The sequence below is a fragment of the Patella vulgata genome, chromosome 3 (assembly GCF_932274485.2).
Source record: "Patella vulgata chromosome 3, xgPatVulg1.2, whole genome shotgun sequence".
NCBI classification, from domain to species: domain Eukaryota; kingdom Metazoa; phylum Mollusca; class Gastropoda; family Patellidae; genus Patella; species Patella vulgata.
The window spans coordinates 62,325,012-62,342,550 of record NC_065881.2 but is presented as its reverse complement, the minus strand read 5'-3'; the positions used below and the strand labels follow the sequence as shown (position 1 = coordinate 62,342,550).

General features: G+C 34.5%; 1 protein-coding gene across 3 annotated transcripts in view; it reads right to left on the bottom strand.

The window, feature by feature from the left end:
• Window positions 1-5,242: 5,242 nt before the first annotated feature.
• The window catches only part of LOC126814479 (zinc finger protein Xfin), a 34,602-nt gene continuing 22,305 nt past the window's right edge, over window positions 5,243-17,539 (bottom strand). For all 3 annotated transcript variants that reach the window (XM_050539625.2, XM_050539627.2, XM_050539626.2), the window contains exon 2: window positions 5,243-14,339. In XM_050539625.2, coding sequence (XP_050395582.2) covers window positions 7,372-14,313 — 6,942 coding nt within the window. In that variant the 5' untranslated portion in view covers window positions 14,314-14,339 and the 3' untranslated portion in view covers window positions 5,243-7,371. The remainder of the gene's footprint in view (window positions 14,340-17,539) is intronic.

Below are 17,539 nucleotides of genomic sequence, written 5' to 3'. Positions count from 1 at the left end.
GTTCGTCCGTCCGTCCGTCACACTTTTTGGGACACAATAACTCTCCTTCTAATTGACCTAGAATGTTTAAACTTGGTGTATGTGTTTATTAGGTCAATGCCTTGATGGAGTTCGAAGATGAGCATTTTCTGCTTAGGGTAAGCAGAGATAAGCAATTTTATTGGTTGATGCTTTGGGACACATAACTCTCCTTTTAATTGAGCTAGAATGTTCAAACGTGGTGTAGGTGTTTATGAGGTCAGTGTCTTGATAGAGTGCGAAGATGAGAATTTTCTACTTATGATAAGTAGAGATAAGCAATTTGATTGGTTGATGCTTTGAGACACGAGTCATGAAACGTGGTGTATAGTTTCATTACATCAATACCTTGACTAAGTTCGATGATGAGAATTGTCTGCTTAGGCTAAGAAGCAATACGCATTTTGATTGGTCAAGACTTTGGAACATAACAACTCTGCTTCTAATTGAGGTAGAATGTTTAAACTTGATGTAGATGTTCGTCTTGACTGAGTTCAATGATTAACATATCGAGCTAAAGCTAAGCAGAGATAAGCAATTTCCTTGGTCGATGCTTTGGGACAAGATAACTTTGATTCTATCTGATAGAGAGTGATTAAACTTAGTGTATAGTTTGATTACTTGATACTTTTGAAAAAAAAAGATGTGCGACTAATTAATATGTGTCATCTATTTATTTGGGGATTTCAGCGGGGGACATCAGACTCACTGTTGGCTTGTTTAGCTTATGGACACCCTAGAGGTCACAATTTTCATCTAATTTTGATGAAACTTGAAATGTATGTTTATAAATCAAAGATCTTGCTTCCTTTCGATTTTGCGAATATCAGATCGTAACTTCCTGAATTATGATGCCTGATTGTACGTTTTTAGCTTTTTGTCCTTCTAGAGGTAACAATTTTTATCCGATTAAAAAAAATATTTGAATATATCACCGTTAAACCCATGATGATGGCTGAGTTCGTATTTTCATGTAGACGTATATTGTTGTCGCCTCTGTTCGTCCGTCCATCCATCCATCCATCCATAATTTGTTTGTGGACACTCAACAGGTCACAATTTTTATTTGATTTTGACGATACTTAAAATATAGGTCTATCTCCCAAAGATTTTGGTTCCTTTCGATATTGGCATATATCAGCCCATAACTTCATGGATTCTGGCCCCTGATTGTACGAAAAATCATGTTTTTTTTAGCTTATGGACACTCTAGAGGTCACAATTTTCATTTAATTTTGATGAAACTTGAAATGTACATTTATAACTCAAAGATCTTGCTTCCTTTCGATATTTGCGCATATCAGATCGGAAATTCCTGAATTATTACCCCTGATTGTACGAAAAATCATGTCTTTAGCTTTTGGTCCTTCTATTATCCGATTTAAATTTTTTTTTGAATATATCACCGTTACACCCTAACGATGGCTGAGTTTAAATTTCGTGAAAATCGGACCAAAACTGCCGGACAAAATGGCTGCCCCTTGTGCGCAAATGGTGTAAATATATGGTATAACAAGGTTGTGGACCCTCTCACTGTAACCCACTTGTCATTTAATCTTGTGTATCTAGCACTAATTTCTTTCACATTCATTTAATATCAAATCTTTGTTTAACCAGCGGCTGCCAGGCAGGATACGCCCACATTTTGCAAGAGATGGATAGAGAACAAGCTAAAAACAAACAGGATTTTTTGTACAATCAGGGGCAATAATCCATAAAGTTATGGTCTGAAATGCGCAAATATCAAAAGGGACTGAGATCTTTGGGATATAAAGATATGTTTTAAGTTTCATCAGAATTGGATAAAAATTGTGATCTCAGTAGGGTCGACAACCTTCATATTGCCTAGTTTTAGACAATTTGCGTACAAAGAGTGGCCATTTTATTGGGCAGTTTCATTTTGATTTTCCCAAAATTCGAATTCAACCTTCATTATGGTGGAATGGTGAAATATTTAAACGGTTTTTAAAATCGGAAAGATAAATTGGGACCTCTAGCAAATCGATAAGCTAAAAAATGCCATTTTTCGAACAATCAGGGGCCATAATCCAGGAAGTTAAGTTCGGGTATCCGCGATTATTCACACATTTTTATACGCCCACATTTTCATGTGGACGTATTATGCCGTCGCCCCTGTCCGTCCGGACGTCTGGACGTCTGTCCGTCCACAATTGATTGTGGACTCTCTACAGGTCACAATTCTTATCCGATTTTGACGAAACTTGAAAAGATAGGTTTATCCCCAAAAGATCTCGGCTGCTTTCGATATTGGCATGTATCGGATCGAAACTTCATGGATTATGGCCCCTGATTGTACGAAAAATCACGTTTTTAGCTTGTGGACCCCATAGAGGTCACAATTTTTATCCGATCTTGTTGAAACTTTAAATGTAAATTTATAACCCAAAGATCTCGGTTCTTTTCGATATTCGCGCATATCGGAATGTAAAAATCGCGTTTTTAGCTTGTGGACCCTATAGAAGTCATATTTTTTATCCGATATAAAAAAAACGTATTATTATATCACCGTTACACCCTAAGGATGGTTGAGTTCAAATTTTTGTGAAAATCGGCCCAAAACTGACAGACAAAATGGCCACCCTTCGTTCTCAAATAGCGTAAAAATATGGTATATCAAGGTTGTGGACCCTATAGAGGTCACAATTTTTATCCAATTTTGATGAAACTTGAAATGTAAGTTTATAACCCAAAGATCTTGGTTCCTTTCGATATTCGCGCATATCGGATCGTAACTTCCTGAATTATGGCCCCTGATTGTACGAAAAATCACGTTTTTAGCTTGTGGACCCTATAGAGGTCATAATTTTTATCTGATTTTAAAAACCGTATTATTATATCACCGTTACACCCTAAGGACGGCTGAGTTCGAATTTTGTGAAAATCGGCCCAAAATTGACAGACAAAATGGCCGCCGTTCGTTCTCAAATAGCGTAGAAATATGGTATATCAAGGTTGTGGACCCAATAGAGGTCACAATTTTTATCCGATTTTGTTGAAACTTGAAATGTAAATTTATAACCGAAAGATCTCGGTTCCTTTCGATATTTGCGCATATCGGACCGTAGCTTCCTGAATTATGGCCCCCGATTGTACGAAAAATCACGTTTTTAGCTTGTGGACCCTATAGAGGTCATAATTTTTATCTGATTTTTAAAAAAAACTACTATTATATCACCGTTACACCGTAAGGACGGCTGAGTTCGAATATCGTGAAAATCGGCCCAAAACTGACAGACAAAATGGCCGCCCTTCGTTCTCAAATAGCCTAAAAATATGGTATCGTATATCAAGGTTGTGGATCCTATGGAGGTCACAATTTTTATCCGATTTTGTTGAAACTTGAAATGTAAGTTTATAACACAAAGATCTTGGTTCCTTTCGATATTTGCGCATATCGAATTGTAATTTCCTGAATTATGACCCTTGATTGTAGGAAAAATCACTTTCTTTTTAGCTTGTTCTCTATCCATCTCTCGAAAATGTGGGCGTATCCTGCCTGGCAGCCGCTGGTTTTTAAATCAGATAAAAAGTGTGACTCTAGAGGGACCTCAAGCTAAAAACGCGATTTTTCGTACAATCAGGGGCCATAATTCAGGATTTTACTATCCAATATGCGCGAATATCGAAAGGAACCAAGATCTTTTGGTTATAAACTTACATTTCAAAAGAAAGTTGTGACCTCTAGAGGGTCCAAAACCTTGATATACCATATTTTTACGCTATTTGAGAATGATGGGCGGCCATTTTGTCAGTCAGTTTTGGTTCGATTTTCTGGTACTCAACCATTCTTAGGGTGTAACGGTGATTTACTAAAACGTTTTTTTAAATTGGATAAAAATTATGACCTCTATAGGGTCCAAAACTGTCAAACAAAATGGCTGCCCCTCCTATGCAAATAGTGGAAATGTATGGTCTATCAAGGTTGTGGACCCTGTAGAAGTCACAATTTTGATCCGATTTTGATGAAACTTGAAATATATCTTTATAATCCAAAGATCTTGGTTCCTGTCGATATTCGCACATATCAGATCTTAACTTTCTGAATTATGGCCATTGATTGTATGAAAAATCGCATTTTGTTTAGTTCTCTATCCATCTCTTACAAAATGTTTGGCGTATTTTTCCTAACAGCCACTGGTTTAATTTTTGTACACCCTCTTTGAAACTGACACATGAACAATGAAGTAATAACTCTGTGCACTTCAGACTCATGGTGGGTGATGGGTGATTTTTGATTGGCAAGAGGAGAGAAGGAAGACTCCCCATCACATCTATACATAGCTAAGTAAATCCTGAGAGCAGAAGTTGATATCAGCAACCAGTATGGTCAGTTCAAAAAAAGAGAAGGAAACAAATGAAAATTCCAATCACCTCATTTCTTTTTGTAAATTATACATGGACAACCTATCCAACTGCATTATTGTTTATAGAATAGATCACCAGCTTAAAAGGCTTCATACCTGGTCGAACTGTTACTAGACCAAATTTTAAATGAGCTATATCGATAATATTTGGTACCTAGAAATTGACTCAAATGGGTCGCAACGCATATAATAATGTAATATGAATGTATATAAACTGATTTACATTCAACCGTTTCTACTAATTTCAAATTAGTTATGTTCGGCAGAATATTCGAGAAGTCTGGTTATTTATTGTGCATGTACTCCAGATAAGAATATGGCACACCCTTTGACATGACTTGCTGAATATGTGTAGCCTTGTTCTTCGAGTCCCTTGTTTCAATGGCACTGAAAGCATTCTGGTACATGATTCTATACCAATGCTAAAATGTTTATTTTGTCATAAATATTGGATATCTGAAGCCCATTTTTTCCCAGTAAGATCGCAACATCAGTATTGATTTAAATTAGCAAATAATTTGTGTTTTTAATGTCGAAGACTGGATGATTTTGAGTTAAAGACTTAATCACTGTAAACATTATATTGTCAATGCCCTTTAATACTGGCCACAACCATGCTGTAACACACATTTTTACCCATTAAGTTACTTTATAGCAAGTATTTAAAGAGAATCTTGTGATGTTCTTTTGAAGTGGGTAGAAACCAGAGTACTCTAGAACACTCGCATGGAATCACATGACTTGCATTTCATCTTACTGATAAAGGTTGCTTTAGTGAGAATTGGGTATATCATCATAATGGTTCAAACAATCATTCATTGACCAACAACAAAACTATATTTCATTAGAATATATTTAATCATAACTGAAAAATATTTTTTTATCCCAAGTAAAATATGTGAAAAATAACTACTCATTCAAATGATAATCAATTCATACCTTTGCCATCTACATGCAAGAAATCTAACTGTAATTAGTTGATGGAACTTAATGCCTTAAAATATAAGAAGCAATTAAGCTAAATGTATGATTTGTACATGTATAGAAATAAATAAACATAAGAAAAAAAAATGCCAAAATTCAGAATAACATCTGGAATGTAATCGAACAATTAAAACAATAAAATCATATATACAAATATATTGAATAATTAATTCTACATAGTTTTAAAGAATAATAGTCAAGCAAATAACAATTAGGTTGAAAATATATAATATGCGAAATAGTATAAAATAAAATATAGTTTGTTCAAAAGAAGAGATGTTCATAATATACAAATGAAAGCCATTGTTCAAAATATAAAAACAAATTTTAAGTTATTCATTTAAAGCACTATTTTGGAATGTTGTTGCAATGATGTTCTTTTATTCTCAATATAAAGCATAATTGCAGTATATCTTTAACAAATATAATGATCACATCAATTAATAACCTTTCACCTTTCTAAACTAAACTGCAGGTTATATAATTACATGCAATTATGCTTCATTGCTTTAATAAGCTAAGTTTTGACAGAGTCTTGTTTGCATACTGAAGACAATAATTAATATATATGTTTTACTATAGTAAATGTACAAAAATATTGCATAAAAAGTTAAGAATGTTAATATTACACGGAAGCACCAAGGCACAAATATCAAAATCCAGATTTGTGAGAATAACCCTAAGGAGATGTCCAACAATACTGGTTCAAAAATATTCTAACAACGATGTAAATAGATTGGAAGAGTTGATATATAAAATGCATAGTTTAAACTTGAACAATTCAAAACATGGAATATGGAAGCCGCAAGTCGTTGGAATGACAATATACATGTTGTAATATCAGATATATATATTGGAAGATACTTGACAAAATGTAGGCAGGTTTGTTTTGGGGGTTTTTATCACTGGTTTTGTTTGGAATAAACATGTAAAAAAAATATAACAAAAAAAAAATATTTTGTTCCATATTTGTCCTTATAAAATAATATACATGGTGAATAGTAATTCTGACAAATCAAATTAATGGAATATAACCTGGTTATATTTTGTAACATTTTTCCCCCTAATATAAATGTTATTGCTGGAATTTTACATCAAAAAAATAATTATATTTTAAAAATCAACTGAGCATTCCTTTTAACCAAACCATTTTGAGCATTTACTCATTTTAGTTCTCAGATAATTTCACAACCATTAACAAGTGGAATGAAGTTTAAGGCACAATTGTATAATTTGAACAATAATAACATTAGATACTTATCCAACAATAGCTATGGTATAAAAAAGAAACACAACCTACTCTATAGATATAAAGATATGAAAGCGATAGATAAGACACTTATGGACTATATAATACAAATACTTATTCAATTACAAAAACTTGAAGATAAAATATAAATTCTCTTATTCAATTACTTAACTTGATTGCACACATTAATCTAACTGTGTTAATGAATAAGATCAGAGAAATAATTAAGAACAATCTTAATTTGTAATAATTGCACACATCATTGGCAGTATATAATGTTCTTTTATCAATAAATAATATTATTATTAAGGTATTGGTAACCAGTTACAATCCATATCTATGGAACTAATTCTAATCAAGCACTCAGTTCATTATTTTATTTTATTGACAACATATATACCAGAACCTACATGTACATAACTTTTAGTCTCCTTATATATTATCTACAATTTATTTTACACCCACATGATCAACTTTTCAACTTACTATAATATATAGTAATTATAAAATATGTACATCAATAACTACAATTTTTAATGGAATAAAAAGTACAAGTAAACTCTTAAGCAGATAACATTTTAAATAAAGATAACTATATCCTGTGCTTTTCAGCTTTAAGTAAAAAATCAAATTTAAATACAACATCCAAATCATCAGGCACATGTTCAAAGTTTGTCTACTATACTAATGGTACTATAAGGCAATGATATATTTACAGTCTATAAGGCTGACAGCTTAATATTGATGTCCAATTAAATGTTGTCTCTCATGCTGGATCATATTGCTTTTCTTATTAAACTCGCGTTCACAATACTGGCAGACGTACACCTTGGTAGTTTGTTTCAAGTTGTCAGAATCTTCAGTATCAATAGTTGACATGTCTGGTTTTTCAGACTTGTCTTCTTCTGGTTGTTGAATCTTCTGGCTCTCAGATACAGTGGAATCAGGTTCACTTTCAACTTTAACAGCTTTTTTGATGATCTTTTGAGCCATTTTGTCATCGGCATCTGTATTGTTGTTGGGTTCTTTTTGGCGTCTTTCCAACATCAGTTTCAATGCATCAGTAGGTGTACCAGGAAAATGGACCTGAATGTGCTCCAAAATTTGGTTATCAGTTGTACTGCTGAAATCACAGTATGGACAAGAGACACGATTTTTAAAATTATGCCTGTTTTCATGGTCATCAAACTGTTGTTTTGAAGGGGTACTAAAAGGACACCTGTCACATTTGAACTCTTCTTCACTAGCATCACTTAAAACACTGTCATCTGTAGCTGAAGTAAAGTAGAGTTGTGGACAGGTTATTTTAGATGTACCTGGTTCAAGTAATTGGACATTAGAAGAATGGGGTGATGGTTTGGTTTCATTGTGAACCTTGACATGTTGTTGAAGTAGATTAAGCTGATCTATACTATAATCACATATACCACAGTTGTATTTGTGACCAGAAGCATGCATCTTCATATGATTATCTAGTAGTTGACGATTTTGGCTATGATATGGACATTTTGGGCATCGAAGTCTCTTCTTTGTTGGGGAGACTGAACTATCATCTCCATCATGTAGCTTTTTATGCTGACACATCAGGCTCCATTTATCTACACTGTAAGAACATTCAGAACACTTGTGACGGGCAGGGCTTTCATGCAAGGCTTTATGATTGGTAAAGCTGTTCTTGTTTGCTGTTGTAAATGGGCAATCAGTACAAGAATAAACCAAATCATCTTTCTCCATTCCGATCATATCAATTCCTCCCAAAGGCTCTCTTAATTTATTGGCCATTGGTACTCCAAGAGCAAATTCTCTGTTCATGAAAACAATTTCTTCGGGATTATTTTCGAAGCCTGGTTCATTACTGTGAACTCTTCTATGTTGATACAACAGGTTTAGTCGATCAACACTCCAGTTACAGAAATCACAGATAAATTTCTTGTTGACTCCATGCATTGATGTGTGCACACTGAAACTCTTTACAGAATTGCATTTATAGGGACAGAGTAGACAGGAATATCTCATCTCATCTCTGGTTGTATCTGTAGTGTCTTTATTCTGGTTGGAGGATGTTGAAGTTACACCATCAGTATAAGATTTGTTTAGTACATTACTTAGTGGTGGATTAGAATTAAAATATTCCTCATTAGAATGGAGATTTCTATGCTGCAATAGGTTTTGTAAGCGATCATCACTAAATGAACAGTAATCACATTTGTAGCGCTGTTCAATGAAATGTTGTTTAGCATGTTGTTGATAGTCGGAACTAGAGTCACTTAAAAATGGACATTTTTTGCATTTGTAACTGACTTGCCCATCTTTTGACTGACTTGTCATGACATCATCTTCAGCTGATTTATCCATTTCCTCATCATAATTATCTTCATCCATCCTATGGTTGCTGCTTGGACTACTGCTACTATCAAATGGGTCCAAAACCACATCTTCAAAGTTACTTTCTTTCATTTTTTTAATCATCTGATCAGCATCTCCACCATGGAACTTCATATGCTGGAAGAGTAGATAATCTCTTGTTGCACTATAGTTACAAATGGGACATCGAAATCTGCTTTTGATGATGTGCTGTTTACGATGTTTAACCATGTTATTTTTACAGAAGGTATTATATGGACATCTTGAACATTTATATCTTACTCTTCTTGATTTATTTAAACTGGTTTTGGCATGGATACTCAGTAATTTGCTGCTGGTATCTTTACCAGTTGATGGTTTTCTATTTAAGACTATTCTGTTATAAGTGCTAGTCAAGGGTACAAATGATTTGATATTTTCTTGCTTAGTAGGTTGATTGTTTTCATGTAGTTGCATGTGTTGAGTTAACATCATCACCTTATCAGTACTGTAATCACACTGTTTACAGCGATACATTCCATCATAATTATGGTAGGTAGCATGCTTCAGTAATCCATCTGGTGATGTAGCTTTAAACGGACATTTGGAACACTGTGTTTCATTTGAGGGATAAGTTTTTTTCTTTTCCTTTTGGGCTCGCAGAGCTTTCACCAAATTATTCATACTTTGGACTTTTTCCATTTTATCTTTGTTCATTTGAGAAGGAGCATGTTCTCCAGCATGGTTGGTAGTGGTAGCAGCATTACTACTGATAAATGAACACTTCTTACATTTAAAGACTCTCTTTCCATCATAAGTACATATTTGAACTGGTACACCTTTCAGCATAATTTCTTCTTTGATGAGAAGACGGCTGCCTTTCGGAGACATGTCCAAAGTGGAGTTGTCATGATTAGGTTCGACTGATTCCCGGTTGTCTCGATCGGATTTGGGGGAAACATCACCAGTCGTGGCAGTTTTTCTCCACTGATCCGTATGTGTTCCCTTCATGTGTTGATATAATAAATTAAGTCTGTCGATGCTGTAGTCACAGAACCAACATGTGTGTTTACAGTTGCTGCCATGTCTCTCAATATGACGCAGATAAGTCACTGCATTTGGAGCTGTGAATGGACACTTGGTACATTGGAAAGACTTGGCTTTCTTTTGAGGGCTAATCATCCTTCTACCCTTCATTGGATCCAAATTATTAGGTAGAATAGGTCTTTCTTTATTGACTGAGGGAACTTGTGACAATACTCGAGAAGTTATCAAACTAGGATTAATAAGATACTGATTTCCACCAAAAAGTGCATTTGAATATTGGGAGGCTGCTTGCTGTTGTTGAAGATGCTGTTGTAGTTGTTGCTGCTTAGAATCAATGTGACTAGCTCTGTTAGTGTTGGATACTAAAAAATCTCGAGCTGATTCTGCCATCTCCTGAGTGCCAAGTTCTATGGGATGAACATTCTTGCCATGGTGATATAATGTCGTTACATGAGCAAATGTAGCATCACACCATTCACAAGTGAACTTGCGGACAGCTGGAACTATTATGCCACCAGATAATCTTTGAGGTTGATTATTGACTTCTGTTTTGTTCAAAGGTCCAGCAGCTAGAGCAGACGCTAGCCTAGGTGTATCTGATGCATTGGATCCTTCTGGTTTCTTAATTTGTTGCAATGACTCCATTTGTTCATTATTATTCTCTTCTAATTCCTCTTCCATGAAGAATGTCTCCCATTCATCTGGGTTGAAGTCGGAATGATTACTGATGTGATCTAACAGGGAGTCCTTATCCTTAAAACTGGCATCACAATAGACACATTTCAACATGGATTCTTGATCATCATGCTCCAGTTCATGAGATTCTAATAGGTCTCTTCTCTTGCAGACAAAATCACATTTGATGCAATGGAATGTCTTCACTTGTTTACGTGGATGTTTGATTCTAGCTTCATCCATATCTGTTTTAGGGGACTCAGAAGTATGAGAAGCAGCTGGTGAGTTTTGTGATTGAGCAGGAGATGATTGTCTAGAGATGACAATATCTGTGTGTGTTACACGATGCTGCACAAAGGATGCAAGATCATTTACCTGGAATGAGCACTGTTTACATTTAAATCGACATGGTGTAGGCGATTTGGATTCATCATGCACTTCCAGATGAGCTTTAAACAAATTGGGTTGGTCTGTTGAGAAGTAGCACTTCTGACAACGGAATGAATTTTCAGAATCTTCTGTATCACTGTTTTGATTATGATCTGATGCCTGAGATTCCAACATCTGAGCTGCACTGGTGTAATGATTGTAAGTCTTTCTGTGCTTCTTCAAATCACACTTCCATCTTGAACTATAGTCACATATATCACACATAAAAGGTTTGTTTTCAGAATGTAGAACAGCATGCCTCTTTAATTCTGCTGGACTTGTTCCAACAAACTGGCATTCCAGACAATAATAAAGTCCATCATTGATCAAACTTCGGAAGACTGGTTTCTTTCCCCCACTACTAGATGTTCTAGGCTGTTTTTCCATGTCCTGTTTCTCCATTGTCATTCTCGCAATAGATGCCAATGCTGACCCTCCAAGTAAATTATCACTGTTTTCAGATATTCGTTGATAATTGGTAGTGTAGTTGTTGGGTTGGGGCGTTTGTTGTTGTAGACGACCTTCAGGCATAACAGTCACATTAGGTGGAGCATTTCTTCTGACCTTAGTTGTATCAATAACATCTTTAATGGTTCCACCACCACCACACCTCTTTAAGTGCTTCACAACATCCCATTTCCATTTGCTTCTGTAACTACATCTTGGGCAGAGATAGGGTTTGTCTTCAGAGTGATTTTTCATATGTTGTGTTATTTCTGATGGCCATCTGGCTCTGTATTCACATCTTTGGCACTTATATGGCAAGAGAACTGAAGAGTCATCTGTTAGTTGTGTAATCTGTTGTTCTTTTTGACCACCATTGTTCAGTCGATTGAGCACTGCAGCATGAATAGCTTTTTGTGTGGTTTCATTAATTGGTCGTTTTCCAAGAAGAGCTTCCCTTTCTTGTAAGGAATGTATATTTGATATCTGTAATCTATGAATAGAATCCTCATCTTCCATCTCCATATCAGATAATCTAGGTAGTGAAGATGGTCTGTTACTAGCTAGACCCAAGTTTCTTCCTATGCTAGCTAATCCATTCACATCTATATTTAGATCAGTCAGATGTGAAAGGCTATTGCGATTTTCATCTTCGTCCATTCTTTCAAAGGCATCCATTCCAGAGTCAGATAGACGTCTTTTCTTTGATGGTGGATCTTCAAGACTAGACTTAAACAACAATGCTTCATCATCCATTGACATGTTACTTTTTGTCATACTGTAAGGTGAGGATCCATTTTTTGCGCTCATTTCTCTTCTTTTATAAGGATTAGGTAATGTATGATGACTCTTCTCAAAATGTTTGACTAAGTCCCATTTCCATTTATAAGTTGATCCACAAACCATACACATAAAAGGTCGTTCTTCAGAATGAGAAACAGCATGCTTTTGAAGTTCTGCAGGCCATTTAGCCACAAAGCTGCACATGTTGCATTTGAGTTTTTTATTGTCTGCTGTGGTGAGATCTTGGGATGATAATGAAGTTATAGCATTCAATGGCATTTTCAACAAATGGTATGTCTGCTGTAAGCCATGAGGAATGCGCTGAATGGCTTCCTTATGTTCCTGAATTCTATTGGCATGAACATCAGCAAAATGCAAGTTAAGATCATCAACACCATTAAAATGTTCCTGGCATTCTGCACATTTAAAAGCTCTCTTATTTAGATGGAGTGTCATATGTGAACTGTAATCAACCAACGTTTTGGCTATGAAAGAGCATTTGGTGCATTGTAAAATGGATTTATCTTTATCATCTGCATTAGGATCTTCACTTTCCCATCTTGGTTCAGATTTGATATAAGAAGACTGCATTATTTCTTCGTCGTCTTTTCTTACAGAAAAATCCAGTGGCTCATGTTGTCCTTGCAAGCGAAAGTTGCTGTATTTAGGTTTAAGCAATTGTTGTCTTCTCTCTGCATTGGGAGTGCTTGTCTCGGGAAAGACTGGCTGAACGCTATGAGTAACAAATGGTCCAATGAAGCTAGGAATGACAGTTGAAACAGGGGATGTTGAAGTAGTTGATCTTTCACTCAAAGAGTTCATCATATCAGCAACAGATGTTAAAGGTGTTCCGGGAGCAGAAGAGTGGGGTGTTTCACTCATGCTTCCATTCTGGCTTCTATTTAAGACTGAGTTAGCAAGGATCTTCCTTCTTCCACAAATTGTATGTCCACCAGAGTTCACCAGATAGACCAAGCCTGGGGGTTTCCTACTGTTGTCTGGCATTTCACCACCATGCTTTTCTTTCCAATGTTTATTTAGAGATTTTCGCCATTTGTAAACATTGCCACAGCTTGAGCAGGCATATTTACAACCAGTGTCATCTACAACCTCGAAATATTTTGCTGGATCTACTTCTTGTCTCTTTTTTGTTTTTTTGACTTCAGGGATAACATCATCAGGATCCGTTGGAGTTACAACAACAGTATTACTGTCAATAAGCGGAGGTAAATCTTTAAAGCTATCTTCTGGTAGCTCATCTTCTTCCGGCAAGTTGTCGAAAGTATCATCATTTGAAAAACCATTAAATTCATCCATTTCGCCAGCAAGACCTTCACCAATTAGTAACCCTTGACCAGAGAAGTGAAGTTTTCGATGTCTTGGTAATTTCTGTTTATACTTCGTGGCGTAATCACAAATGTCACATTCATAAATAATGATATCAAAGTTATGTGCGTCTTTCTGGTGATTTAGAAATACTTTAGCACTAGTAGACGAAAAATCACAGCCACTACAAACGTATGTTCTGTTTTGTATATTACCACAACGAGTGGGTGTAACTACTGCAGATTCTGAATTACTACCCTCTTCTTGTTGATCAGCAATAATTAATCTTCCATCTTCATCTGCTTCTTCATCATCTGTGACCATACTATTAATAATAATTGTATCTCCATTTGTCTTTTCAACGATTTCTTCAGGAGTTTCTTCCACAAGACTTTGGGAATTTCTTGTGCGAATAGGAGTTAGTTTTGGAAGACCTTTATTTGGTGATGCAAAACTTTGATCATTTTCTTCTTCATGTTCCATCATCTGATGGTGAAAAAATTCTTTTGCATCTGTACACGAAAATTTGCAGTGTTTACACCTTCGTATTCTTCCACGCCCTTTAATTTGACTTTCAGAAGAGGAATCTAGTTGAACATCACTGCTCCCCTTTGGTGAATTACCAGACATACCAGGCTTTTACTTGCTCCCCAAACCTGAAAAATACAAAAAATAAAGTTCATAAATTTCAGAATTAAAAAGCTAATAAACTTGTGAAAGTTTGAGTTTTGATATTGTCAGTGTATGACACTTATGTTTGTCTAACTGCTTATGGAACAAATTATAAACTACTTTGTAAAATACTATCACTCAACACTAGTGAAACTATTTCTAGATATTTACTTCATAACATCAATGATACTATCAAAGTTCAGCCTAAAGCTTATCACTGATAAGCAATATCCCTTTCTGTGTCACCAGACTTTGTTTTCAATGACTAGAAGCCAGAGTAGAAACAAAACCTCAATTGTACAAAATATACTTTCTATTGTCTAACTGGTAACAGCCTTAGGCATACCTGTGAACTAAGGTATCATCCTGTGCCACTATTGTTAAGATCTATTTAGTAGCATAGCAACTAAGCATTACACACCTGATGTTAACATATTTCTATGGTATGATTTCAGCAAACATTATGATATATTTGCACTATGCGTACACTGCCATTAAAAAGAATATTATTGTTAAAGTATTAAGAATGTAACCATTTTCTTTCAAAAACTAAAAATATTTATTATGTCATATGTAAATCTTTCTATAAATTTTAAGTTTAACATTTCAACTACGGTCCCATTACTGTAAGTACCATACTTATACATCAAGTATGACAGTCATCAATCACATTGCTGTATCTTCAATATCTTTTACACCCATAATTATACATTTATTCCCCGATTGAATAATTCACTGGTTCAAATTTTACTGCAAGTAAATGTGATGAATCATTGTTGGCACAACACACAAAACTGAGTTTTTAGAAATGATTATTTATTCCTAAGAAGGAAAATTATTATCATGAAAATATATAATGTGCATTTTACCTGCATAAAAACATATCACTATAGCGAGTCAGCATTCTAATTCTAAAAGATAGATCTGACGCTAGATAATCATTTGGGGGGAGAGTGACAAATCCTAAAATAGACTTATTCACTACTCTACAATGGCTGACTGAGAACCAGTTCGAATAGAGCAAGAATTAAGTAGTGAATGATGACCTGGTAGCAACTATTACTTAATACTAGAGAGTGTCTGGAGGTCATTCTTACTCTACCTGACAGGTATTATGGCTTGCAGGTCTTTGTGTAGTTTCTATATGAGACACATAATACTCTAGGGGTTATAGCTTAGCTTCAATTTTTACTTTTACTCAAACAATTGAAGATTGTAGTTAATAACACCTCTCAACTTGCGGACATTTTATAATCCAAGAATAAAAGACAAATACCTTCCTTCTTTAGCATTTCATAGCTTAATATTTTCATGTGTCATCACTCATCATTTGGTCATGATAATATTTTGCAAAGTTTCTATGTATAGATATTATATATATCCAAAAGGGTTTTCTTGAATTTGCTATAAAAGCATCTATGGAAAATTCCAAGTAAAGTTATCTATTCAATAAATATGAAGAAATGTAAGTCATGACGTATATAAAAATCAGCTTCAAACATCCTGGGTCACAGATAATAAATCTTCTACTTGATGACCCGTGGCAAAAGGATGATGATTAAATACAACCACAAACAGTTTCTATAGGGAAGTGAGATGAGACAATAACAGCAAAGCTTTTCTTATAAATCTTTCTTTGGACCACAAAACCTATTCTAAGTGACTAAGTCTTAATTCTTATCATGTTTCCTCAACTAACTTATAAAGAGTTTCCCTTTGAAAGAGCCTAACAAATCTCAAAATATTACCTAGCAGTACACATAATATAAGTAATAATAGCAGACCTCTTTAATTGGAACAAACTTTTATGTTTTTAGTAAAAATACACTTAAATTACTCAGTCAAGTAGGAATTCTTTTAAACTAGAAGTTAAATGTGCCACACAATAAATGTAACGATGAAAGACCCCATAAAAAATAATTTTAGTTGTGCATTTAATTTCAACATCTTGCTCCTTTGAAATCAAGGTGGTTACGGAGTACCAGGTACCACAAAATATTTTAATTAGGCATACCAGTTACTCAGCCAAATAGAACAGGATTCCATAAACTTAGTCAGTAGTGACGTAAACAGGTAGGATAGTTTTAGGCACATCAATGACTAATTACTGCATACATGGTACAGGTTCAAATGGGCAAAGAGAATTAAAAGATGTCTAGGTTTGAGTGATGATGTTATCTACAGATCAATCAGCTATTTATATAATCTATAGGAAAACTTTTATATATCCTTGATTCTTCCTGATTAAACATCGCAATGTACTATTAAACTATAAATTCTCATATTAGATCTACATTTATATTTAAACTCAACAAGTATCAAATCAGCAGAAATAAATATTCTTTTGTAAGGCATAGTTCATTCTTTTCAGTAGGAACTATATTTCTATTGCTGGAACTTGTTTCTGACAAATTGATTTTTCTAAATTGAATAGATAAGAGAAAACAGTTTATTATCTAAATTGTATGTAAGCATCAAACCTTTGTATTCCACTTGACATATCAGTAGCTGAATAATCAGTAGTTTCCATGACCTCTAGCACTTGAAGGTTAGAGTTCAACTTTGCAGTTCAAAGAACGCTGAACAATAAGTGAGATAAGTTGCTTTAATGCCTGATAACCTGAAGCAACTATAAGTCAGGTTTTGACACAACATGTTCTCTGTCTTTACCTTCCCAACCATCCTATACAATATGTGTACTTAATTCTTTTTCATCATCTCTCATATTTTATTACTATTAATTCATCTATAAACTAAGCTAACAAAAGCTCAAGTTTTTATCATAAAAAAAAAATAATGCATTATTGTTTTTCTTGTAGACATTTGAAAACATACTTAGTGTTAGACAAAGAGCTATTCTTAATTTAATAAGAGGACAATAGTAATTCATGTTGTTTTGTTCATCCTTAATTATGCTTTAATTAATTTTAAGGTTGATTTTTCTATATTTATGATTTGCAACTTACATGTTTTCTGCAAAAGAAAAAATAAATCTTTGTCAGTTAACATATTAAAGCAGTTAAGTCTAAAAATGATAAGATATAAAATGTTGAAGATAAAATAAACTTAGATGGAAACTGATTTACATGTAACACAGTATGTGAATATTATCAGGTAGATATCTTTCCCCAAAAAGAGAATCCAAGCCTTGCACAAAATGGACTTTGATAAATGAATGACTCCA